Below are 27,189 nucleotides of genomic sequence, written 5' to 3' on the forward strand. Positions count from 1 at the left end.
CCTCATATCAATGGTACAATGATTTTGCCGTATCAGTGGTAAAATCATTTTGACGTCATCTTGGCTTGTTAAAGTTACTGGTGCGTGCAGCATGTAGGTGTATTCAAACACAGCGCCAGAGAGGTAACAGCGTAGAAAGGCGAGGTGCCAATACATGGAGAAAAGAAAGGATGCGAACTATTAAAAATGCCTAGCACTTACTTAAGTAACAACAAAGATTCAGCAAATGGAGTAAGCCTGGTGGAAGAAGAACTGCCGGGGCTGCCTCTTCAGAGGGAAGGAAGAACGCGCGCCTCGCCTCCCCTATCCCAACGCCGTCTGCTGCCACGGTCTAGGGTTGGGTTACCTATAGCTCACACGTACGTCGGGCGCTTTCTCCCCTTCCAATTTTTTTTTCCACGACAAATGACACCCTCTTGCGGAGGGGGGGGGACGCACGTTGAGGGGCGGCGGCGGCGGCACCCGCAAGACAGCGCGAAAGAGATGAAGCCGTGCTATTTCCCTTTCGGTGGGCGGCAGCATCCAGAGCTTGCGCGAGGGGCATCTGGGAGGCCGGCGCGCGAGCACGGGAGAAATTCCGGCGCGGCGCGAAAGCAGGTGCTGCTCGCCCACCTGCCTGCCCGCTCGCTCGCTGGCTCTCCCGCTCGCAAGACAGCGCGAAAGAGACGAAGCCGCGCTATTTTGCGCTATTTCGCTTTCGGCGGGCGGCGCGCGACAGCATCCAGAGCTTGCGCGAGGGGCATCTGGGAGGCCGGCGCGCAAGCGCGGGAGAAATTCCGGCGCGGCGCGAAAGCAGGTGCTGCTCGCCTGCCTGCCTGCGCGCTCGCTGGCTGGCTCTCCCGCTCGCTCGCTCCCCGGCTCCTAAGGAGTCCTCGGGGATGCTGCCTGAAGAGGGAAGAGCGTCGAGCGGGAGCCGGCAGGACAGTCCTGCACACGCGCGCACTCCCCGGCTGCTAAGGAGTGCTCCTTAACAGCTGGGGAGTGCGCACGTGCGCAGGGCAGTCCTGCCGGCTCCCGCCCGATTTTTTTCCGGCGTATAAGACGACTGGGCGTATAAGACGACCCCCCCAACATTTGAGGTGATTTTCATGGGTTAAAAAGTCGTCTTATACGCCGGAAAATACGGTATTCATTTCTAATAATGCTTATATTATCATTTTATTTGAGCCTGAAATACAGGCTTTAAAATAATATATCAAAGGGTACCTTCTAGCTTACCTGAAGCAGTTCCTTTTAGCTCAGGTTCACCAGATGCAGCTATTTTCATTGTTGTGGTTTAGTTTGAATGAACATTGCAAACAACAGATCCAGGACCCTCTCTCCATTAAAAATACCCTTGCTGCTGGCAGGACAAGACCAGAGATTCATTTCCTTCTCTCTACTCTCCCACTTATGTTTCTTATTCATTATGAAGAAAATGTTCCCCCCCTCCCCCAAAAAACTTTACAATTCAATTTTACACGTTGAACCCATGAGTCAGAAATAGGTACTTCCCAAATTCAATCCAAAGGTTCATATTAGCTAAAAAGCAGTGAACAAGCAATTTCTGAAAGTGATTACAGAAGGAAGGATGCAAACCCTTTGTTCTTAAAGGCACTTTGTCTCCAAGTTTTCAACAGCAGCCTCTTTGTGAGGAGCAACTGTATGGAGCACTTGTGGATGATCTCAAGTCATCTCTTTGTCCAGAGAGAAATTATGAAACCAATTTACTCACTGGCTCTTCATTCTGCTATGATCGTTGGCTACACTTTTAATGCAGTTTAATTTAGTTTAGTTTCAGTTTTAGCTTTCAGTTCACCATTATTTCCCAGAAGTCCTTTTGTGTGTGTGTTCTCTGTGGATTAGTATATTACAGAAACAGAAGTAGGGTTGTTGTTGTTTTTTGCAATGCTGATAGCTTCCCAGGAGTTGTCACAAAATGGATCAAATGTTTTAGAACAGGAACCTATATCAAGTTAGCATACCTAATACTGAACCAGACTCTTGGGCCATTTAGCTCAATACTGTCTACATCTGTTGCCAGCAGCTATATAGATTTCAGACCTGAGTTTTTTTCTAGTCATCCCTAGAATGATCAGTGTGGAGGATAATATTGCTGAGTCTTGCCTTTCTCTTCATCGTGAAAATTTTGATCTGTATTTTGTGGAGTGTAGCAGCAGATCCAGTGTAGAATATTTTCCGCAATGAAGAGAAATGGCTAGACATATCTGCATTTTGGAACTTGCTGGACATTCATAATGCTCAACAGTGAGCTTTCCCTTCATACAGCATAATATATGTTTGCATTATTTACACATGTAACTGTATGTTTGCTTTAAGGGTGTAAGGCAGACATGTCAACCTCGCGACATCACGTGACGTCGCGCAACGTATCGGGACGGTTTTGCCATTGCCGGCAATGGTGTGGGTGTGGCTTCTGGATGATGCATCCGGCCCGTGGCCCGGCAGTTTTGTTTTTTTTTATTCCATTTATATCCCGCCCTTCTCCAAAGACTCAGGGCGGCTTACAAGCTTAGCAGTAGCCTTCATTCTATGTATATGCCTGCTTATTAGGGCTTTCACACACAACCCAGCGGCATTATTACAAAGTCAGCTTAATTGCCCCCAACAATCTGGGTCCTCATTTTACCTACCTTGGAAGGATGGAAGGCTGAGTCAACCTTGAGCCTGGTGGGATGCGAACCTGCACTAATTGCAGGCAGCTGGTGTTACTTAGGGAGGCATTAGCCCACTGCTCCACCAAGGCTCTTTTATCCATAATCATAATACATTTTTTTTCTTTTGTTAAAGCCAGGACTACCAGATCTGAGCTGCAAAATCTTGATAACAGCAAAAGGTTTCCTGTATCTCTTTGCTGACAGCTCATGGTAATCCAGATTTGTATAGTCTGGATCTCTAAAATAATCTCATATTCATATTGGCCAGGATTCTCATCACAAAGCAATCTGGGCCCTAGGACTGCCAAAATTAGTAATTTAGTATACCAGGTTTCTCCCTCCTTTTGTCGCCTCTTCTCTTCCAGCTGGCACTCTAGAGTAACCTAGGTTTAATAATACTGTATGTGAATGTACTCATTTACAAATTAGGGTGTCATTTTGTTATTGCACTACAAATGTACAGAAACCAATACTACAACTTTAAGCAGGTTTTGGTCTTTATGAGTTTAATGAGGAGAGGGGAAAAAAGAAAATGCATTAGAAATCCCTCTGAGCAATCAGAGATGTTGAAAAATACTAGTTTGGGTCCAACAAGGTCCCAGCAGTAGCAGAAGTCATCTGCTGATATAGCGGTAGTTCAATTCTCCCCCACTGATGATACATCTGTAGCTGATTCACACGGAATCTAACACTATTCCATATGGTACCAAGGTCTATCAGGAACATTTTTTCAAAGGATGCAGAGACAGTAACAAGAAGGTGTTGAAAAAGCTTTTTTTTTCCCCCCTTCAAACAAAATACCATTAAACTGGCAAATGAGTCTCGCTCTTATGATTTGAAGCTCAACGATACTACTTACTAATGAAAAAAAAAATACTTCTGGCATAAGCTTCAATTGCATCAACATACTTTTTTTTCAAGTGTTAATTCTATTTTCGGTGTACTTTCCCAGGTAGTTGCATTTGGCTTGTTGTTCACCTTAGTACAGGGGTGTCAAACTCAATTTCACTGAGGGCCGCATCGGCATTGCGGTTGCCCTCAAGGGGCCAGGTGGGTAATGGCCAGGGTGGGCGTGGCCTACTGGGTGGGCGTGGCCTACTGGGTGGGCGTGGCCAGCTCTACATCGTTCGCATCAAGGGTGCCTGTGGGGGCCTGGGCAGGAGTGGGAGAGATCTGAGGGTCTCTGGCAGAAGGAGGGTCTCTGGGCCAGGGCCAAGGCAGTGGGGGCCGTTCCCTCACTGTTTCCAGGATGGCTTCGCGAGCTGCATGAAACCACTTCGCGGGCCAGATCTGGCCCCCGGGCCTTGTGTTTGACATGTCTGCCTTAGTATCTTATAGGTGATTTTAGATCATGATTTCATTCTTCACAGTACGCCCCAAATACTTTTTTTCTGGGAGCAAGGGTTTGGGTTGTTGTTGTTAGCTGCGAAGTCGTGTCCGACCCATCGCGACCCTATGGACAACATTCCTCCAGGCCTTCCTGTCCTCTACCATCTTCTGGAGTCCATTTAAGCTCACGCCTACTGCTTCAGTGACTCCATCCAGCCACCTCATTCTCTGTCGTCCCCTTCTTCTATTGCCCTCGATCTTTCCCAGCATTAGGCTCTTCTCCAGTGAGTCCTTCCTTCTTGTTTGGGTACACTAACAATTAAAAATAGTAATGATTTACATTTCTAAATAATGGAATTTCAGGTAAAATTTATTATTGACCTGAGATGTGCCAGTATGCTATGGCAATTTTATATCTCTATATTGATTGTATTAAGTCTTCCGCATACTTTCATACCTAAGACATGTAACATGTAAGTCATCAGTGAATTTGTGAAACATAAGATTATTCATTTCAAAATAGAAGTAAACATCAAGTAAAATTTGGCCTGAATTTATTATGAAGTTTATAATATTGCAGTAGAAATTAAAATGTGTTTTCAACAAGATATACAACAAACAGAAATACATTGCTAACACTATGGTGAAAACTGCAATGCAATTTAGCTAAATGGAGTGCTTAAAATCTAATGCTTATTTGATGGGATTAATTTTGGAAGAAAGCACAATTCAATCTTAGAGATAATTATTAATCAAAATCAGACGCTTGAATTAAACTATAATAAACTGCTAATGTAGATGTAGTCATTCACTCAGTAAATCTAAGATCAGTATAGTTGCAAATATAAATTCTCCAGAAGTTGAGATCTATTCTTCTTTCCTGAGATCTTCAATAAAGCAAGAAACTTTTATTAAAAAAATATGACACAAGATGTTCTACTGAGCCTCCAGAGCTCACAGAATATTGTTTATCTCCATGCAGGCAGAAGAATATGAGAAGCAGTCAATATTGACGGGCTTCCTGAAATTTTACCCCAAATGTCCTGCAATAGCTATGCATATGCTTTGTCCATGGAAGAGGGTACTGAAATTCTGGTTTTTATTTGAAAAATCTATTTGCCTCTGCAAATTCAGCCTCTGTTTTAATTTTAAATCACAAATCTTATTTCTCTGTTGAGTCTATGCAGTAGTCCTGTTGCTTGCATCAGGAAACAGTGGTGCAGCAGCAGTTAAGGCAGCAGACTAGACTGGAAAGCTGTGAGTTCATATCCCACCCTTGGCACAAAGCCGGCTGGGTGAATCTTGGCCAGTCTTTCTCTCTCTCTCCACTCTAGAAAGAAGGCAAAAGCAAACTTCTCCTGAAAATCTTGCCAAGAAACTTGTATAAACCTCTCCAAGCAGGAGTCAAGACTAATTCAAAAGTGTCCCTCTCCAGATCATATGAAATTCCTAACAAAAATATAATTTTCACTTATGGTTTTGTTCCTTTTCTACAATAAGTGATAAAAAGAGACCCTACAGATTTAAATATCCCTCATCAAAAATATGCCCAACTAATTGGATTACATTATACATTTGTATATGAATGAGAATAATTGGTTTAATTAAAGCTAATATTCGTTTCTTTTCTTTTGCTTCCACTCACTGATACCATATTTAGTTTTAAAATTAATGGCAAGTTACGATAATATGTTAAAGATGCAATTATTGCTTTTTTAAATATCCTGAACAGTTAACTTCACAATCAAATTTATTTATTATTAAGCAAGGTTGGGCATATATTACAGATTCTTAAATTGACATGGCCATTTATGATACATCAGTATTTTCTACCAGCTTCATTCATAATAGAATTTTTGGCTAGACCTGCCACACGAACATTCAAGCATCATGGCCAGCCAAAATTCCCCTCTTACCAATCAGCATTGCCAGAAAACCACAGATGGCCGTATGGACAATTTGCTAGCTTATCATACAAACCAGAGTGCTCCATTTGGAAGAAAGCTATGCAAAAAAGCAGAACAATGTCTTTCAAACACAACCATGTCTATATCCAAAGTATCTTCACAAACAGAATACCCCTTCTGTGGATACAGCTGATATTGTTGTCTTTAAAATCAGAAACTCCCCAACACTGCCAGTTTGCTTTACAAATGAAATTGTTTATTGGATTCTGTGCGGAAGGAAGCACTGTTTGCATAAATCAATGCTATTTATGTAAACAAACAGTTTATTTGGTAAGCAACATATTTTTGCCTTTAGAAATATGTAAAGTTAGCATATGGAAATTCATCCACTCTATAAGTAGTACATCTGTGTAATTGGTTATTTTTAAACAACTAATGCTTAACAAAACAATACTGCCACTTATTAATCAATTGAAGCTATTCCATATATATGAAATGCTATGTTCCATACAACATTTTTACTTTATTAGGCAATTGTAGAGATTCTGATGTATACCATTCAGGAGGATTAATCCAAGAAGCACCTTTTTTATAGCCATGGGATGCAGGCCACTAGTAGTGTTCAACTCACTCTGAACTCAAGCCGACTGAATGGAAAGCACCCATTTGAGTTTGAAAGAGTTCAGTCAAGTTTATAACAACTATTCCAATCACTTTGCAAATGATTTACACTTTGAATGCAATGTGATTTCAAAACTTACACAACAAACCACCATGTCGGTAAATAGTTATATTTGTTATATATTGTTCTTTCGACTCAGAATTCATATCTAATCTACACCCATTTAAGAATGAACAAGTTTAACTGATAAATAGAAATGCTAAGATAGTGAAATAAATATGCAATAAAGACCAAAATCCATTAGTATAGGGTTTTCTTCACTTTCCATCCTGTAACATCCCACTGTTCTGTTTCAGAGTACTCCCAACTATCAGATACTTTATCACTGTTAACTATATATTTTTTCAAGAGATAATGAATTTGACAGCCCTGTTTACACTCTGAAATTACACATTAATTTAGCTGTTACACAGTGCACAATGAAAAGACAAGAAAATAGGATTCCAGAACTGAAAATAGTAATTTTAGTTAGACCAAAAAAGTTTGAAAATTGTCACTTTCTAAACATGATCTTCATATGCTACTATGAAAAGGATATGTGCAGGGTAAGAATTGAGAAAAGTCATAACATGATTTAAAATTGTAGATACAATCTGTTTTTGCTTGCAACAACTGCATGCAATTTATAACTGACATTTCAATAGATTCACTCAACAGTGACATATTTATATAGTATTTTGCAAAAAGATACATTGTGACAAGATTAGCAACATTTTTAAAGTAATGATTATTTAAGAATCATAGTGCTACCTAAGGCAATTACCATGCACTCTTTTAACATCTACTGGGAAAGATCTGAAGGGAAAATAATTGACTTTGCTAATTTTACCCTTGATAATTATAAAATAGCTCTGCATTTCATTATAAGCCAAAATTTTCACATGTAATTGTCAACCTTGATAGAAACAAGATAAATGTTTTGTAGAAAAGCTCTGACAATTTGGTATAAGATCATGATACAATTAATTTTGGACTTGTACTGCAAAATAACATTAGAAATCTTAGATACATATATTATACTATTTGCAACAATAATCAATAAACAAACCTGTACTTATTCGCTCACTGTATATTCCCATGGCTAGCATTGTTACTACTGTAATGAATTCACAAATCATTTAAATTTCTAAGTTATCCTTGTTCACAGACTGCAAAATATAGAGATCACAAGTGGTATAGTAAGATTTAAAAGTTCAAAAACTGCATGAAGCAGAACTTTCATGAATTTATCCTGCAAGTTTTTGCCAAGTAAAGAAAGCAGCCTAGTCTTTAAGATACAAATATTTCATTAAAATGACAGCAGTCAGATGCTGATTAACAGCCATTTTAAAGGAAAATTCCAATGTGAGCAATTCATAATAATGAACAAAAAATGATAAGATGTATTCTTTGCCCCTATATGCAAAAACTAATGCTGATTCTGTTTTTCTATATCTGTCTGTAATATGTCTATAGAATTTTCTTAACTGGGGACAGCATGGAATCAGTTTTTATCTCTAACAGCTCCCCAAGTTAAGACTGAAGTTCTGCAGGGATTATAAATAACAAATGGAAAGGCAAGCATAATGCAGAGAAGATGTTAGAGGAGCATTAAAAAGACAAGTGTAATTTGAATATTCATGATATCTGACACGTATATAGCTAAACACTTAAAACATTTGTGACTATTTTCACAATTTTTTATTCCTTGAGATAATATAATTTGAATTGTGTCACTTTATTATTACTTTATACTACACATATACATATAAATACACACACATACATACACACTAAAATACGAATCCCAGGCATATTTAAATCAGAACAAGAAATCTGAACACTGGGATAAGGTAGAAAACTAAAACAGTTTTATTAAAAAAAATCAAGCTTTCGTTGGCTATCAACGTCATCAGGATGAAATCATCGGAGTGGGGAGACTGCATTTATATTATCAGCGTTTCTGCGCTCCACTCATAGAGCGTGTCACCGCTCTGTTTGTTTCAACCAGCCGTATTCTTTCGAGTCACCTCGCATTCGTTCCTATGGAGTGTAATTTTCTCTGAGTGTCTGCTGTCGGAAGAAGATTACTGTCAGTCCTGTTAGCTATAGTCATTGCTCTTGTCATTGCCTGTGTTTTCATGCCAGAGGCTCTAAATAGTTGTTCTTCCTCTTTTTTACATTCCGCGGTGGGGGGTGATTGTGTAATTATGCAGTTCTAGTAATTATGCACACACACATACATATACATACATACATACATACATGCATATCCTTAATTGTTCTAAAAACTTGAGCCTCAGGTATACTCATTTAAAACTGCCAAAGTCACTGATCTCCAGGACAATAAAGGTAAAGGTAAAGGTTCCCCCGCACATGCGTGCTAGTCAGGGGCCGGTGCTCATCTCCGTTTCAAAGCCGAAGAGCCAGCGCTTGTCCGGGGACGTCTCCGTGGTCATGTGGCCGGCATGACTAGATGCCAAAGGCGCACAGAACGCTGTTACCTTCCCACCATAGTAGTCCCTATTTTTCTACTTGCATTTTTACGTGCTTTCGAACTGCTAGGTTGGCAGAAGCTGGGACGAGTAACAGGCGCTCACTCTGTTACGAACTGAGCTTTCATCAAACCACTGTCGATGTTGTCAAAGTGTGAGCTGGTATCTGGAGAAACTCATTCTTATAGTTATTTGGATGTTAATGATCTAGTCATTGAGCGGGTCACAGGTCTACCCGCCCCTCGCTCTCCCAGTTAACTGCATCAATCCCGGTTCCGCCGTGCTAGCCAGCATCTGCTTCAGTCTTGTCACTTTCCTTCCTCCCGCCCGCCCCGTCTGCCGGTCGTGTTCATCCTGAGGCACGCGGTCGTCCAGCGTCATTGCTGGATCAGTCCTCTTATTGTTTTGCCTGGTTGTGCCGGCAGCTGCGCCAGTTGGTGGCTCTCCCGCTGTGTGCATCGTCCCAATCAAGTTGGCCTGCTGTCCTCCCCTGGATCTTGTGATAGGTCCTATTCGTACCTCCGCCCCTCCATTCATTGTGACATTTTGCAGTTCTACCAGCATTCCAAATGCTAAAACAACATGAACAGTTGCGCAGGGAATCAGAGCAAACAAATCGCCGACCACCTCACCTCCGGGTAAACAGGAGGATGAAAGAGCTGGATCCCTTACCATAGAATGGCAGTAACGAGTATTCAGACACGAACGAGGCAGGCAGGGAGTGTAACTGTAATATATATGTAAACAGTTAAGTTAGATGTGATTAAACCGTATACGTGAGGAAAAGCAAATCTGACAGGAGAACACGCGGGAACTTTGACAGCTGTCAAAGTTCCCCGCACAGCGCAGGCGCAACCGCTGACAGCTCGCGGCTGTCAAAACACCGAGCCATGCGGAAGCCTGAACTGTCAAGAACAGACGACGCGGATTGGTCCAGATAGACGCGGCGCCAAAATGGACGTTCCTGATTGGCCCTCACTGACAGCTGCCGGCTATAAAAGCCGGGCGAGTTATTCTGTTTTGTCTTGCTCTAAATAAACCTTTTAGTTAACTAGCCTGTCGTCCCGAGTGGTCCTTCGGCTACTTCACTGGCGACGAGGATGGGATCGCTCCAGAGCTGAAGTCACGGCCGCGGAAGAGAGTTTCCGGCCAGAGCTGTCACGGAAGTTTTAACTTCCAACGGAGCGAGACCCAGGACCGGACGACATGGCAAACTTCGGTCGCGTGAGGGAATTCGACACCCGACATCCCAAAAGGTGGCAATCACACCTGGGCCAGGTCGAGGGATTCCTCCTTGTCAGCAAAATCACCGATGACTGAGCAAAGGCCGCGGCGCTGCTATACATCAGCGGACCCCCCGTCTACGACGCTGCCGTGGGGCTGTTCAGCCCGGTGCCCATCACCGAAGTATCCTACGCGGACCTGGTAGACCAGCTGACGAAGCATTACATGCCAGCCCGATCCGAACTGTACTGGCGGGTTCAATTCGCCCAGAAGAAACAACGCCCAGATGAACCCGCAAACGAGTTCATCGCTGGGGTCCGACACGCCGCGCGGAACTGCCGTTTCCCCGACCTAGAAGACCGCATCAGAGACCAGGTGGTGATTGGCCTGAGGGACGAACGCCTACAGAAGAAGCTGACATCCAAGACCGACATGAGCCTGGCAGAGCTGACCAGAGAAATCATGGCCTACGAGTACAACCACAAGAAGAAGCCGACTACCACGACCCCAGAGAGCCCAGCGACCGTCTTCCAAGAAAGCGCCACCCTCAGCGACAGCGAAGAGTCGGTGGATTTCACCGACGGAGAAGCCCTGCAGCGCAGAATGGGACGCAGGCAACCAAGGAGAAGCGACACTTCGGACCGCCGAAGGTCCAGGAACCCCCCTCCGCCACCGCCGCGTTACGAGCAACGGGCCGCCTGCGCCAGCTGCGGGGGCAACCATGCCCGTGGAAGCTGCCGGTTTAGAAACGCTAAGTGCCACAATTGCGGGAAGACCGGCCACATCAAACCGGTGTGCCGCAGCAAGGGCCGTGACAACATCAATGATTTGGAGGCAAACTCCCCAGGTAGGCCAGCTACCCAGGCCAGCAGAGAAAAACCGCCAGGGGCCCTGGTAGAAACAATTGACAGGGTAAACAGCCTAAGCTCAAAGGTTAAGATCAGGGTAAGAATTCAGGGGGTGCCCTGCCTCATGGAAGTGGATTCAGGGTCAGCAGTCTCCCTAATTTCATTTAAAACTTATCAGGAGATCTGTCAACAAGGCAAGGGAAAAATTCCCCTGAGGCAAACCCAGGTCCACCTAGCAGACTTCCAGAAAACCCCTATTCCTCTGGACGGGAGGGCTAAGGTGGAAGTAGAGTACAGATCTTTCAAGGGTCCCCTAGAAGTACTGGTAACGCCGGGAAATCGCACCAACCTGATAGGGCTGAACTGGTTCGGACCGTTAGGGATCGCCATAACGGGGGTAAATACTGTACAATCACCCAGTCTCGAAGCCATTTGCAATAAGTATGCAGACGTCTTCGATGGCACTTTAGGGAAATACACGGGTCCCCCCATCTCTTTACAATTAAACCCAGCCATCCAACCCATTAAGATAAGAGCTAGGAGAGTGCCCTTTGCCCTTAAAGAAAAAATTGAAAGGGAACTAGAGCGCCTCGTTGGGCTCGGGGTGCTTGAACCGACAGAGGGGGGAAGCTGGGAGACCCCAATAGTCACCCCGGTTAAGCCTAATGGGGAAATAAGATTATGCGCGGACTATAAGGCGACCCTCAACGTAGCTCTTAGCCCCCATGCTTACCCGGTGCCAGCGGTAAGGGACGTTTTTGCTTCCATCCGCTCCAGCGCCATTTCCGCCAAACTTGATCTCACGCAGGCGTATTTGCAACTGCCTGTCACTAATGACACCGCGGAAGCCCAGACAATTGTCACCCACCGCGGTGCCTTTAAAGTAAAAAGGCTACAATTCAGCATATCAGCAGCCCCGGGTATCTTCCAGGGTATCATGGAGAAAACCCTGAAGGGAATACCCGGGGTCTGCCCCTACTTCGACGATGTTCTCATCGCCGGAGAAAATGAAGAAAATTTAGCTGACAGACTGTCAGCTGTGCTGAGCCGGCTCAGAGAAGCCGGCCTCAAACTTAAGCGGGAAAAGTGCTCCATTGGAGTCACCTCCACAGAGTTCCTAGGGTACAAAATAGACGGACAGGGCATCCACCCCACCACAGACAAACTAAGGGCTATTCAAACAGCACCTAGCCCAAGGAATAAACAAGAACTCCAAGCCTTTTTAGGATTATTAAATTTTTATCATGCTTTCATCCCCCACAAAGCCACTATCGCAGAGCCTCTGCATAGACTCCTGGATAAAGGAACTGCCTGGTCCTGGACCAAAATTCATGAAAATAGCTTCCAATCACTAAAAAAGATTATTTGCAATAGTTCAACGATCACCCTTTTCAGAGAAGATACACCAATATGCATCGCTTGCGACGCATCTCCCTATGGAATTGGGGCAGTATTAAGTCATTTATACAAGGATGGCACCCAAAGACCCATAGCCTTTTATTCACGCACTCTGTCAAAAGCAGAAAGGAAAGCACAAATAGACAGAGAAGCCCTAGCAATAGTTGCAGGGGTCAAAAAATTTCACGACTATCTTTATGGGAGACCCTTCACTATATACACAGATCACAAACCCCTATTAGGGATATTCACTTGGAATAAATTAACACCTCAGATTCTCTCACCGAGAATACTACGGTGGTCCACATTCTTATCTGCCTATTCTTATCAGTTAATCCATAAACCAGGGAAGGAATTAGGACACGCAGACTGCCTCAGCAGACTGCCAATCCCTAGCAATGACCCAGACCCAGCCCCAGCTGGGATGATCTTAGCAATTTCGCAACTTCCAGACTGTCCCCTCTCTGCTAAGATTATAGCGAACAACTCAGCTAGGGACAAAATACTCAGCAGAATTCTCAGGTGGGCCACAACAGGGTGGCCAGCAAAAAACCCACACCCCCAATTCCAACCATACTTCAACAGGAAAAATGAAATATCTTCACATAGGGGATGCCTGCTATGGGGAAATCGTGTCATAATACCAAATAAGAACACAAATCAAACGTTAGACATCTTACACGAGGGACACCCTGGCATTGTCAAAATGAAAGCTATGGCCAGAAGTTATGTTTGGTGGCCGGGCATAGATAAGGAAATAGAAAAATATGTAGGAGGGTGCTATACCTGTCAAGCAACCCGGAACGAACCACCCCAGGCACCAATCCACAAATGGGAAACAACAAAAAACCCATGGTCACGCATACATTTAGACTTTGCAGGACCTATCCAGGGACAGAGTTTCCTAATTGTAGTGGACAGTTATTCTAAATGGTTAGAAGTCACTCCCCTTAAGAAAACAACGTCAGGAGCCACTATACAAGCCCTAAGAAAAATATTCGCCACACACGGCCTCCCAGACACCATAGTTTCAGACAATGGCCCTCAATTCACCTCTCGTGAATTTCAGATCTTCGCTATGAAGAATTGTATTAGGCTGGTCACGTCTGCGCCCTTCCACCCATCGACTAACGGGATGGCTGAAATTATGGTACGCTCCACAAAAGAAGCTTTAAAAAAATTCGTCAAGGGGAACTGGCAAAGGCGACTCAGCCAATTCCTAATGTCACAACACGCAACTCCATGCACAACAACGGGCAAATCACCAGCGGAACTAAGATGGGGGAGGAGGCTGATAACGCGGCTTGACAGACTGCATCCTGACACATACCCGGAAGACAACGAACAAACCCCCCCCCATCCGCACATTCAAACCAGGGCAAATGATATGGGCACGATCTTACTCAGATAAAAACAAATGGGTCCAAGGGACAGTGCTACAACAAACAGGACCCATTTCTTACCTAATATCCACACAAACTCACGGCAACCTACGCCGCCATATCGACCAACTCAGACCCAGACAACCGCCATACACCCCAGAACCCCAAACGTCGGAACTCAACCTGCAACCCCCTCCAGAAATACTACCGATACCAAACCAAGAGGAAGAGGAGCAAAGAGACGCACCACCGGCAGACCCAGACATCGCCCCACTTCCACGTCGTTCCACCAGGAACCGAAGGGCCCCCACCTACCTAAAGGACTACCAGTGGGCAGGTTCCAACGACAGAGAGGGAGGAAACGCTCCAGGGGAGGGGTAAGGGGTGTAATATATATGTAAACAGTTAAGTTAGATGTGATTAAACCGTATACGTGAGGAAAAGCAAATCTGACAGGAGAACACGCGGGAACTTTGACAGCTGTCAAAGTTCCCCGCACAGCGCAGGCGCAACCGCTGACAGCTCGCGGCTGTCAAAACACCGAGCCATGCGGAAGCCTGAACTGTCAAGAACAGACGACGCGGATTGGTCCAGATAGACGCGGCGCCAAAATGGACGTTCCTGATTGGCCCTCACTGACAGCTGCCGGCTATAAAAGCCGGACGAGTTCTTCTGTTTTGTCTTGCTCTAAATAAACCTTTTAGTTAACTAGCCTGTCGTCCCGAGTGGTCCTTCGGCTACTTCAGTAACAACGAGAGGGGCGATGATTCCTGAATCCAGAAGCACACGGACGGATGTGAGACAACTAGAAGTAATACGGCCAAGCGGGGTGGGTAGACCCATAACTCGCTCTATGAGCAGAGCGCAAAAACAGCCCGTTTCATAAGCGAGCTCCCAAACCTCCGGCATTTTACTCTGACGACATCAGCAGTTAGCCAACCAAAGCTAAGTTTATTAAACAGTTTGTTTATATTTATCCTGACGCTCGATTATTTTTCTCAACCTGAATGTACCCAGATTCATATTTTTACGGTAATTATTATTTATTATTCTATTAATCTATTTTCTGAACTAGAATGTAGTTTAGAATAGCTAGAGAACTGGTAACAACCAAGGTATAATAAACCCAAGTAATTAAGAAAGTAAATAAATAAAATTAAGTTAATATACTAGCTGCATGTACCGTATATACTTGAGTATAAGCCGACTCGAGTATAAGCCGAGACCCCCAAATTCACCCCCAAAAACTGGAAAAAGTTATTGACTCGAATATAAGCCGAGGCTGGGAAATGCAGCAGCTGGAGGCTGGATCCCCCGAAAGACGTCTCTGCTGAGATGAGAGAACGGGGTGGCAAGCCGCCGAGAGAATGGGGCGGTGGAGTGCTCCGCCGAGAGAATGGGGCGGCTTGCTGTTCTCTCGGTGCAGCACGGCAGAGGCTGGATCTCGCGAAAGAAGTCTCTGCTGAGCGAGAGAATGAGGCGTCTCAGCGCCCATTTTCTCGGCGAAGACTTCTTTCGGGGGATGCAGCTTCTGCCGCCCCTTTCTCTCAGCTGCCCAGTGGAACAGCTTGCCACCAGAAATCAAGAGTGCTCCATCACTGGAGGTTTTTAAGAAGAGACTGGACATTCACTTGTCTGAGATGGTATCGGTCAGTGGTGGCGAAACTTTTAGAGACCGAGTGCCCAAACCGCAAGCCAAAACCCACTTGTTTATCACAAAGTGCCAAGGCAGCATCGGCATTCTGGTGCCCTCGGGGGAGGGGACAGGGAGGTGCCTCTGAGTGCTGCCTCTGGCACGAAAAAAAAGGGGGAGCAAAAAATGGGCCACCGTACCGCAAGGCACAAAAACGCCAACCGCCGCGCCGCAGGGGGCAGATACAAGGCACCGCACCATGTGAGAACGGGGCTGGGCTAGTGAGTATCAGGCAGGCACTAGCCCTGCCCCCTTTGCAGCATGTGCCTGCTCGTGGCCCCGTGCACGCATGCACGCATGTAAAATGCTTCCCCCTCCCTTTTCTTCCAGTCCACCAACCGACAAGGACCTGCTGCTGGCAGCAGTGGTGGCGCACGTGCCAACAGAGAGGGCTCTGAGTGCCACCTATGGCAGGCGTGCCATAGGTTCACCACCACTGGTATAGGTCCTCCTGCTTGAGCAAGGGGCTGGACTAGAAGACCTCCAAGGTCCCTTCCAGCTCTATTCTATTCTATTCTATTCTATTCTATTCTATTCTATTCTATTCACTTTCTATATTTCTATTCTATTCTATTCTATTCCATTCACTTTCTATATTTCTATTCTATTCTATTCTATTCTATTCTATTCTATTCTATTCTATTCTATTCTTATTACCATTCTCTATTCTATTCTATTCTATTCACTTTCTATATTTCTATTCTATTCTATTCCATTCACTTTCTATATTTCTATTCTATTCTATTCTATTCTATTCTATTCTATTCTATTCTATTCTATTCTATTCTATTCTTATTACCATTCTCTATTCTATTCTATTCTATTCACTTTCTATATTTCTATTCTATTCTATTCTATTCTATTCTATTCTATTCTATTCTATTCTATTCTATTCACTTTCTATATTTCTATTCTATTCTATTCTATTCTATTCTATTCTATTCTATTCTATTCTATTCACTTTCTATATTTCTATTCTATTCTATTCACTTTCTATATTTCTATTCTATTCTATTCACTTTCTATTCTATTCTATTCTATTCTATTCTATTCTATTCTATTCTATTCTATTCTATTCTGTTCTGTTCTGTTCTGTTCTACGTTCTGTTCCAATCCATTCCATATTTTCTATTCCATTCTGTTCCACTGTCAGAGCCCATCGGAGGCAACCCAGTCAGCCCACACAGGAGTTACACTAAGGCTACGCAGCCTCTCCTCTCAACCTGAACCCCTCCTTACCTTTCCTTTTATCTGCATCCTATTTTTAACTGCCGGCTCTGCCCAGCCCTATTTTGTCCTTGAGCACTCGTGAGCTCATCAAGAACAGAGAGAGAGAGAGAGAGAGAGAGAGAATTTTGCAGCGCGTTTGCTTTCAGCTTCGTGGGAACCGAGGAAGCAAAACAAGATGCAAAGTCTAAAATCTATAGGCTCATAAACCACCCCGGTTTCTTGAAACAAACCGGGATTTCTCTACCCCAACCTTGAAACCATGGATCGAGTGAATCTCTTTACCGAAGAATGTGTGTGTGTGGAGGAAGGGAGGGAGGGAGGGAGGGAGAGAGAGAGAGAGAGAGAGAATTTTGCAGCGCGTTTGCTTTCAGCTTTCAACGAAGAAGGGAATGTTCTCCACTTCTCCCTCAACTTTTTCTTTCCTCAGGAACCAGAGGCAAGGGCTTTCTGTTTGTTTGTTTGTTTTACCACGAGTTGACTGTTGGGCAGAAACCAGAGGGGGGAAAAAAAGAGTTTCGGGCTTCGTGGGAACCGAGGAAGCAAAACAAGATGCAAAGTCTAAAATCTATAGGCTCATAAACCACCCCGGTTTCTTGAAACAAACCGGGATTTCTCTACCCCAACCTTGAAACCATGGATCGAGTGAATCTCTTTACCGAAGAATGTGTGTGTGTGGAGGAAGGGAGGGAGGGAGGGAGGGAGAGAGAGAGAGAGAATTTTGCAGCGCGTTTGCTTTCAGCTTTCAATGAAGAAGGGAATGTTCTCCACTTCTCCCTCAACTTTTTCTTTCCTCAGGAACCAGAGGCAAGGGCTTTCTGTTTGTTTGTTTGTTTTACCACGAGTTGACAGTTGGGCAGAAACCAGAGGGGGAAAAAAAGAGTTTCGGGCTTCGTGGGAACCGAGGAAGCAAAACAAGATGCAAAGTCTAAAATCTATAGGCTCATAAACCACCCCGGTTTCTTGAAACAAACCGGGATTTCTCTACCCCAACCTTGAAACCATGGATCGAGTGAATCTCTTTACCGAAGAATGTGTGTGTGTGGAGGAAGGGAGGGAGGGAGGGAGGGAGAGAGAGAGAGAGAATTTTGCAGCGCGTTTGCTTTCAGCTTTCAACGAAGAAGGGAATGTTCTCCACTTCTCCCTCAACTTTTTCTTTCCTCAGGAACCAGAGGCAAGGGCTTTCTGTTTGTTTCTTTGTTTTACCACGAGTTGACAGTTGGGCAGAAACCAGAGGGGGAAAAAAAGAGTTTCGGGCTTCGTGGGAACCGAGGAAGCAAAACAAGATGCAAAGTCTAAAATCTATAGGCTCATAAACCACCCCGGTTTCTTGAAACAAACCGGGATTTCTCTACCCCAACCTTGAAACCATGGATCGAGTGAATCTCTTTACCGAAGAATGTGTGTGTGTGGAGGAAGGGAGGGAGGGAGGGAGGGAGAGAGAGAGAGAGAGAGAGAGAGAGAGAGACGCACACCTCAGCGGGCGAGCGAGCGGGCGAGGTAGCGGGCGGGCGAGGCAGCGAGCGAGCGGGCGAGGCGGCGGGCGAGCGAGCGGGCGGGCGAGGCGGCGGGCGAGCGAGCGGGGCGGGCGAGGCGGCGGGCGAGCGAGCGGGCGGGCGAGGCGGCGGGCGAGCGGGCGAGCGAGCGGGCGAGGCAGCGGGCGGGCGAGCGAGCGGGTGAGGCAGCGGGCGGCGAGCGAGCGAGCGAGCGAGCGGGCGAGGCAGCGGGCGAGCGAGCGGGCGAGCGAGCGGGGCAGCGGGCGAGGCGGCGAGCGAACGAGCGAGCGGGCGAGGCAGCGGGCGGGCGAGCGAGCGGGCGAGGCGGCGGGCGGGCGAGCGAGCGAGGCGGCGGGCGAGCGAGCGGGCGAGGCAGCGGGCGAGGCGGCGAGCGAGCGGGCGAGGCAGCGGGCGGGCGAGCGAGCGGGCGAGGCAGCGGGCGGGCGAGCGAGCGGGCGAGGCAGCGGGCGGGCGAGCGAGCGGGCGAGGCAGCGGGCAGGCGAGCGAGCGGGCGAGGCAACGGGCGAGCGAGCGGGCGAGGCAACGGGCGAGCGAGCGGGCGAGGCAGCGGGCGAGGCGGCGAGCGAACGAGCAGGCGAGGCAGCGGGCGGGCGAGCGAGCGGGCGAGGCAGCGGGCGGGCGAGCGAGCGGGCGAGGCGGCGGGCGAGGCGGCGGGCGAGCGAGCGGGCGAGGCGGCGAGCGAACGAGCGGGCGAGGCAGCGGGCGAGCGAGCGGGCGAGGCAGCGGGCGAGCGAGCGGGCGAGGCAGCGGGCGGGCGGGCGAGCGAGCGGGCGAGGCAGCGGGCGAGCGGGCGAGGCAGCGGGCGAGCGGGCGAGGCAGCGGGCGAGCGGGCGAGGCAGCGGGCGAGCAAGCGAGCGCGCTCCGCAGGGCAGGCTCTCTCCGCCGGGACGTGGGCGGTGGCGGCTGGCTGTGGCTTCGGGGCGGCGCTGAGCTGCGCGGACGCCCTCCCGCCCTGCCTGCCCCCCGGACGGTGCCTTCGCCCCGCAAGCCCCCCCCCGACTTGCCCGGAGGAAGCGGCGGCGGCGCTGCGGGCCGGGAGGGGAGGGGGGCGTGGCAGGGGCTGCCCCTCCTGCCAAGGAGCCGAGCCCGGCGTCGTGTGTGTGTGTGTGTGTGTGTGTGTTTGTGTGTGTGTGTGTCAGACCCGCAGGAATGGCTAGTAAAGGTGGCGGCAGTCCGGCATTTGCGTTTCTCTGTGTGCCAAGCCCCGTAGGCTCGACACACAGGAAGGGGGGGAATGCCGGAATGCCGCTTCCCTACCAGCCATTCCCGTGGGTCTGACACACACACGCACGCACGAGGGGGAGAAACAACGCTGGACTGCCGCCAGCTCTGCAAGGCTCTGCCGCTCCCTTCTCTCAGCAGCCTGTTCCGAACTAAGGGACAGTTCTTTTTTTTTGTTGACTGGAGTATAAGCCGAAGTGGAGTTTTTCAGCCCGAAAAGTGGGCTGAAAAATTCGGCTTATACTCAAGTATATACGGTATATCTTATATGGCAGAAAAACAACAGAGGAAGAACTTTTGGCTTTTAAGAACATAACTGTATAATAAATAAAAAGGTATCTTTTATAATAGCAAACCAATCTATCAAGGTTTTCATAGTTTATATTTTATCACATTTTTAAGACATGAGACAATGAGCTGATAAATACTGAGTGGATTCCACTTAGGTTATGTATAAGTTTCTTAAGTTTTCATTTGTCTAAAGTAGGAACAAAATGATAATATGTTTTGGCATAACTTTCAGAACAAGCAGCTTAATTAGTTGAGAAGTCACATAATTCTGTAGGTCACTGTGTTTAAAATCTGAACTGTGGCAAGCTAAAAATAATTACATCTCTTTGCCTAGAAATAGTATTTGATACAGAATAACATAAAGCATTTCTACTTTATTAAAATCCTTCTATTCTTCTAATTTCCAAAACGGATTTGGTAAAGTAGCCAATTCACAAAATACATGTTTGACAGACATGCAAAGAATATGTTTATACTGTAGACCAGGGTTGTCAAATTACCGTGTCAGGTGACACGTTGTGACATATCATGACTATTTTCCCTTTGCCGGAGCTGGGGTGGGCACGGCTTCCGCGTGACACATCAGACCCGCAGGCCGACAGTTTGACACCTCTGCTGTAGACTGTAACTTGGTTATATTGAATGAAACAGGTAGCATGGCCTGTGATTCTTGTGATCATTCTTCTCATAAAAATCCTATTCTACTAATGAACATCTGCTGCCAGCCCATCAGTGTTCACTTGTTCCACATGTTTACACTTTTTCATGTCTTGAAAAGATGCTCAAGAATGAATCAAAACTGCTATAATACATTTACTTTAATTCACTCTTTCTGCAAAGACAGATCTTCCTACTAATCTCACTAGTGCAGGGGTAGGCAAACTTGGCTCTTTTATGACTCATGAACTTCAACTCCCAGAATTCCTGAACCAGCTATTCTGGCTCAGGAAATCTGGGAGTTGAAATCCATGAGTCATAAAAGAGCCAAGGTTGCCTACCCCTGCACTAGTGATTCTTTGAGAATCAATACGAGACAGAATGTCATAGTATACATTGTACATATTCAGTTCATCTGACATAGCTGACACTTCATATCTAGTAAAATTTCAGATGGGGGATGTATGTACAATGTAAAGTGACACTGAATGCTTCAAAGCACTAAGGTTTCTAAAAAAACAAGCTCACAAAAAGCAGCAATTGAGCAGTTTTTGAAATAAAACACACACTAAAATGCTTTCATTTAAAACCACAGGAATCACATTACCTTAGTATTTTGCAGCTGAGCAAGACTTGTACAGGCATTTGCTAGAAGAAAATCACCACTCAGGACAGCCATTTTATTTCCAAATTGCATATCTTTCAATGCTCCATCTGAGGATGTCAGTTCAGCAATGTTTACTATTCCACGATGCACAAGGAAAGCTGTGTGGATCAACTCTGTGATCTCTGCAAGAGCTCGTTGACTTTAAAGTAAAGATCAGATGTAATACAATTAGTTGCACAACCAGTGCATGATTCACAGATATTATAAAAAAAAAACTTTGAGCAGAACTGGGTATTTATTAGTGCAAATGTAACATTCACTCTGTTTGGGCCTATTTGGCCCGTGATCACTTTTGATTACAATTTCTGTCGGAAGCAGAATCTTTATTTCTTGGAAAACCTGAAATAATTTAAAATGTAAATCCTTCCTCCATTTTTCAAATGTGGATTAACAACTTTAATGCGTCAACAACTATTAAGAAGAAAAAAAAGTTAAGGATGTAAAAATACTGTAGTCTTATGGGCATACCATCATTTTGTATCCTATTTCAGCGGTTAGTAGTATTGATTCAATAGCTAGGCTGGTATTGCTATATATCAAATTATGGAGGCACACAGGGCGGCATGGGACAGAAACATTCTAATCATGGTTAATCTTTGCTGTATTCCAGGATGAAATAGAAATACAAACCATTTATATTCTAGAACAGAAAACTGCATTCTGCTATAATCCAAGGTCTAAGGAAGGGTTAATATATTCTACTGTTGATGTGAGTGAGAGGGAGAAGACAGACTAATAAGGCATCCTGATGCTCCTGCTGTCATTGTCAGGGCAGTCCTCCCAGGAAAATGTCCATATCAATTCAACTTATCAGATGGACAGCTGATCAACATTAAACAGATTTGCTCTGGGCAGATTGAGCTGAATACCTGCCATGAATCACAATGAGGGCCCTCTGGTCTCAGCAAGTGAGATCTGCCATTTCTGACTTCGGAAGATCCAAGGGCATATGGAGTTCTCTAGTGATGAGGACATAAAGCTGCAGCTTCCTCAACAGATAGCTTGTTTTTCCCAAAGGTACATATTAATATCCTGAGGAGAACAGGCTCTTTTTTTTAACCTGAAAAACCACCCTTAGCTATTGAACCCAAATTACTACTGTTCTTTTTCTTCCCCTATTAAGCTTTTAATGAAGAAAATAAAATTCTCATTGTTCAGCTGATCACAAAAAGCTTCAACAATGTATAAGGGTGAGAGACAGGTATCTTGGTCTATATACCAAACGAATGACCCATTGGGATCCCCATATCAAAATAACTTACCTTATGTCCGGTCAGAACTTGAAAATAACATTTAACGTAGCACAGTATTTAAACAAAATGATCCGGTTAAGATCTGCATATGTGGGACTGATTGGGGTAGATTGCAAGGGCGACTCCGAAATATAATATCATATTTTATCTATATCTTAAATTATTGTACATTATTACAATTTCATTTTAGATTGTATTTTATTACTATTTCATCTTAAATTGTATTTCATTTTAATTCCATTTTAAATTGTATTTTATCAAATTCCATTTTGGATTGCTTTTATCAAGTTTTGGTGACGGTTTGTTGCTAGAACTTTGCACTTTGATTTGGCCCAAGGGCTAATCAATAAAGTTGTTGTGTTGTATAAGGTAAAGGTAAAGGTTCCCCCGCACATGCATGCTAGTCGTTTCCAACTCTAGGGGCCGGTGCTCACCTCTGTTTCAAAGCTAAAGAGCCAGCGCTTGTCCAAGGATGTCTCTGTGGTCATGTGGCCGGCATGACTAGACGCCAAAGGCGCACAGAACACTGTTACCTTCCCACCGTAGTGGTCCCTATTTTTCTACTTGCATTTTTACGTGCTTTCGAACTGCTAGGTTGGCAGAAGCTGGGACGAGTAACAGGCGCTCACTCTGTTACCTGGCACTCAGGATTTGACCCTCCAAACTGCCGACCTTCTGATCGACAAGCTCAGCGTCCTAACCCACTGAGCCACCGCATCCCTCAACAATGTATAAATGTAAAAAATTTCCAACGTTCCCTTTCCATTTTACCCTTCCTTTCTGTTTACTCTCCAAATAGCATCTATAACATTTAGCTAACTACATTAGAATTCCTCTTCAGGTTCCTTTATTTTTAATTGAAACAGCATAGAATTCTGGTAGAGTCAGAAATTATTAAATAGCTGTAGGCAATTTCCAAGATCTGGAGATCTAGAGAACATCAGATTTTTTTTTCAGCAATTCAATTCAGATTAATCTTTAAAGGAAAACATTTCCATATAAATCCTGGAGCATTCAAGGAATTAATAATTACTGCATCCACCTCCACATTAATTATAAAACAATTACTTTTAAAATCACAAGTTTTAAGTATGGTACAAATAATAATAATAATAATAATAATAATAATAATAATAATAATAATAATAATAATAATAATAATAATAATAATAATAATAATAATTTTATTTGTATACCGCCCTTCTCCCGAAGGACTCAGGGCGGTGAACAGGGCAATAAATACTAAAATACAAAGATACAAAAATTAAGAAAAGATTAAACATAATGCCCAATGCCATACAACAATAAGCTACAAAATACGTAGACTGAGAGGGAATTTTATTTATTTGATCAATGAAGGCTAAGTGTATGGTATTTATAGAGCTTTTAAATGCATAATTTACAAGCCAATTCTATGGAATATGTATAGAAAAATAATTGTAAGCAACTCCTCTTTCTCAATCACATTGCCCAGTAATTGGACAACTGAAAGCAAATACAAGACACAATTATTTCGCTAGTGTCATGACATCATTGTGCAAAGCTCATCCACGAGATGCAAGCAGCACACAAAACCACGCACCCTCCAGGCTGCGGAAAAACCTTTCTCCACAGAACTGGTCCCTGGTGTCCAAAAGGTTGGGGACCTCTGCTATATGGAGTTGACTCTTTTCTTCTCCCTTCTATATCTCTGTTCTCTTTATTTATTATTTGTTTAAAAAATTATATAGCTGCCCAACTCATACATAGGTAACTTTGGGCAGCTTACAAAATTCTACAATGCCTTCAGGTTTACAACTCTGGACATTGGTTGTAAAAGAGAAGAAAAAAATAATCCCTACTATGTATGTTTAATCCAAGACAAGCTTTGCTGAGTTCATTAAGGCATTCATAATTAATACACAAACATAACTTTGCAATCTTATCAAATGATCTCTCCACAAATAAATCAATGAAGATAATCATAGAGAAAATATTGTACGTAGATGGAAGTTAATGCATGGCACGAAGAAGTAACATTAAGAAAAACAATATTGCCTAAACCAAGAGTCTTACATAGTGGCCATTTGACTAAGTGGGGACTATCACCCTATCTTTCTGTATCAGTATTCAATCCTGGGACATATTTAAAAGAAGAAAAGAGAGAGAGAGCAGAGGTTCCTTTCTTTGCCACGAAATAGTCATGCTACTCTTCATACATTTTTAGAACAAAACTACTAATTCAATCTAGACAGCACACTAAAAAGCAGAGACATCACCCTGTCAACAAAATTGCATATAGTTAAGGCTATGGTCTTCCCAGTTACAATGTATGGCCATGAAAGTTGGACCATAAGAAAGGCTGAGTGCCAAAGAATTGAAGCCTTTGAACTATGGTGCTGGAGAAGACTCCTGCGAGTCCCTTGGACTGCAAGTCCTAGAGGAGATCAACCCTGACTGCTCTTTAGAAGGCTAAATCCTGAAGTTGAAACTCAAATACTTTGGCCACCTAATGAGAAGGAAGGACTCACTGGAGAAGAGCCTAATGCTGGGAAAGGTTGAGGGCAAGAGAAGGAGGGGACGACAGAGAATGAGGTGGATGGAGTCACTGAAGCAGTAAGCGTGAGCTTAAATGGACTCCAGAAGATGGTACAGGACAGGAAGGCCTGGAGGACCATTGTCCATGGGGTCACGATGGGTCGGACACGACTTCGCAGCTAACAACAACAGCAACAACTAATTCAATGATATGCAGCCCTTTGCCTTTTGCACTTATTTCACTTCAAAATTAATAACTGTGCCAAATATTTTCAGTCTACTCCAATGTAGAATAAACAGTTCCATACTGAACTCCATCTAATTATTCCTAAACATTAATTCCACAGGCAAACAACTTTTGCCTCGTATCCTGCTATACAATAGGTTTGATTTAATACTTGTATATATATATATATATGTGCCAAAAATTGTATGTTGAAGAAACATGGCGAGAAAATTTAAACACAAACAAAACCATAGCTAACTCTCAAGTTGACCTTATACTTCTACCATTAATTAAGGAAACATAAACTTATGCATGAAAACTACTATTACAGATACATATTTGAGACACAAAAAGAAAGGAACAACCTTGAAAATTCAGACTGTAATAATCTGTCACTGATCAATATTTGAATTCTCTCAATATTTATTCTTCTCTTCCATTTGAAAAGCCCTGTCTTATGTCAGTACCAGGTTATGTAGTAATCAATGGCATTGATTAACAACAATGATCAAACATTATGTATACATCAGCATGCATTCTAGAAACCTCACTACAGTATAACAAAATGCATAACCACCGTAATGCAGCAATATGAATAAAACAAATTAAAAGTTGAATCAATTTATATCCAGAATAAATATGGGACTAAAAAGTTTCACTTAGCATTTGAATAAGTAGTGGATTTATATGATGTATAACTAGCTTGTAGTTATTTTATTAAGAGTTAAAGTGCGATAGAATTTAATATTTTATTGTTGTTTGCATATTTTAGATTATGTTTGTTTGTATTTTTATACCCTGTATTTAGCTCTGGGAAGTTGGGGGAGGGGGGGAGGGGAGGGGAGAGTTGGGGAGGTTTGGGGAGAGGGGAGGGGTTTTGTATTTAAAAATGTACTGTAAAACTTTTCAATAAAAAAAAAGTTGAATCAATTTTACACTTTTATATATGCCTGTTTTTAGAAAGTAATCCTATTCATAAAACTAAACTTTTATTTTACACACAGAGACACACATATTTGCCAACTCTTCACACATACAAGCAGAATTATTCATGCAACCACAGCATGTTGTGCATTCTATATATATTCAAAGTACAGTATTTAAAACCAGTGTAAACACTACAGAAAGTGTAAAAGCCACAATGTTTGTTATATGTATTCATTATTAAAATAAGTATGTCCTGGATTTTATGTATATGAAAAAGATAACTTGCTTTCTGAAGCATGTCTTCTTTTCCCAGAACGTTTCATTTCCCCCTCCAGTCGACCTATTTGGGGGCCATCTGAGATATCAAAAACTATTTGATGGATGATAGCCTTCCAGTAATGAACAAGCAACTCCTGGAACATTGAGCTCCGATTATTCCACGTGAGAAGACGGGAAACAAAACATTTCACACATGTACTAATTCATTCTGGATATTTTTGTTAGTTACATTTTCAAGTGGGTTTTCTTTAAAAAGAAGAACTACTTAGTATTTCCATAAACTGTATCAGGCTTGGACCAAGTATCATTTTGTTCCTTTCCCCAGAAATATACTATTTCAGACAAATGGTTGTCCAATCTCTTCTTAAAAACCTCCAGGGTCTGAGCATCCACAACTCCGGAAGCACTCGTTTCACTGATTAATTGTTCTAACTGTCAGAAAATTTCTTAGTTTCCATCCATTGCTTCTTATCCTGCCTTCAGTTGCTTCGGAGAATAGGTTGACCCCCCTCTTTCTTGTGGCAGCCCCTCAAATATTGGAACGCTGCTATCGTGTCACCCCTAGTCCTTCTTTTCACTAGACTAGACATACTTGATTCCTGCAACCGTTCTTTATATGTTTTAGCCTCCAGTCCTCTAATCATCTTTGTTGCTCTTCTCTGCACTCTAAAGTCTCAACATCTTTTTTTATATCACAGCAACCAAAAGTGGAGCCTTGGTGGAGCAGTGGGCTAATGCCTGCTTAAGTAACACCAACTGCCTGCAATTAGTGCAGGTTCGCGTCCCACCAGGCTCAAGGTTGACTCAGCCTTC

At 44.0% G+C, this 27,189-nt stretch overlaps 1 protein-coding gene across 2 annotated transcripts in view; it reads right to left on the bottom strand.

The window, feature by feature from the left end:
* Positions 1-27,189, bottom strand: part of PDSS2 (decaprenyl diphosphate synthase subunit 2) — a 107,706-nt gene that overhangs the window by 49,761 nt on the left and 30,756 nt on the right. For both annotated transcript variants that reach the window (XR_014491688.1, XM_083356082.1), the window contains exon 3: positions 21,115-21,313. Coding sequence is in view for 1 of the 2 variants with exons in the window: in XM_083356082.1 (XP_083212208.1) it covers positions 21,115-21,313 (199 nt within the window). In the remaining variant the exon portion in view is untranslated. The remainder of the gene's footprint in view (positions 1-21,114; positions 21,314-27,189) is intronic.

Source organism: Vipera ursinii (genome assembly GCF_947247035.1).
Source record: "Vipera ursinii genome assembly, chromosome: 1".
NCBI classification, from domain to species: Eukaryota; Metazoa; Chordata; class Lepidosauria; order Squamata; family Viperidae; genus Vipera; species Vipera ursinii.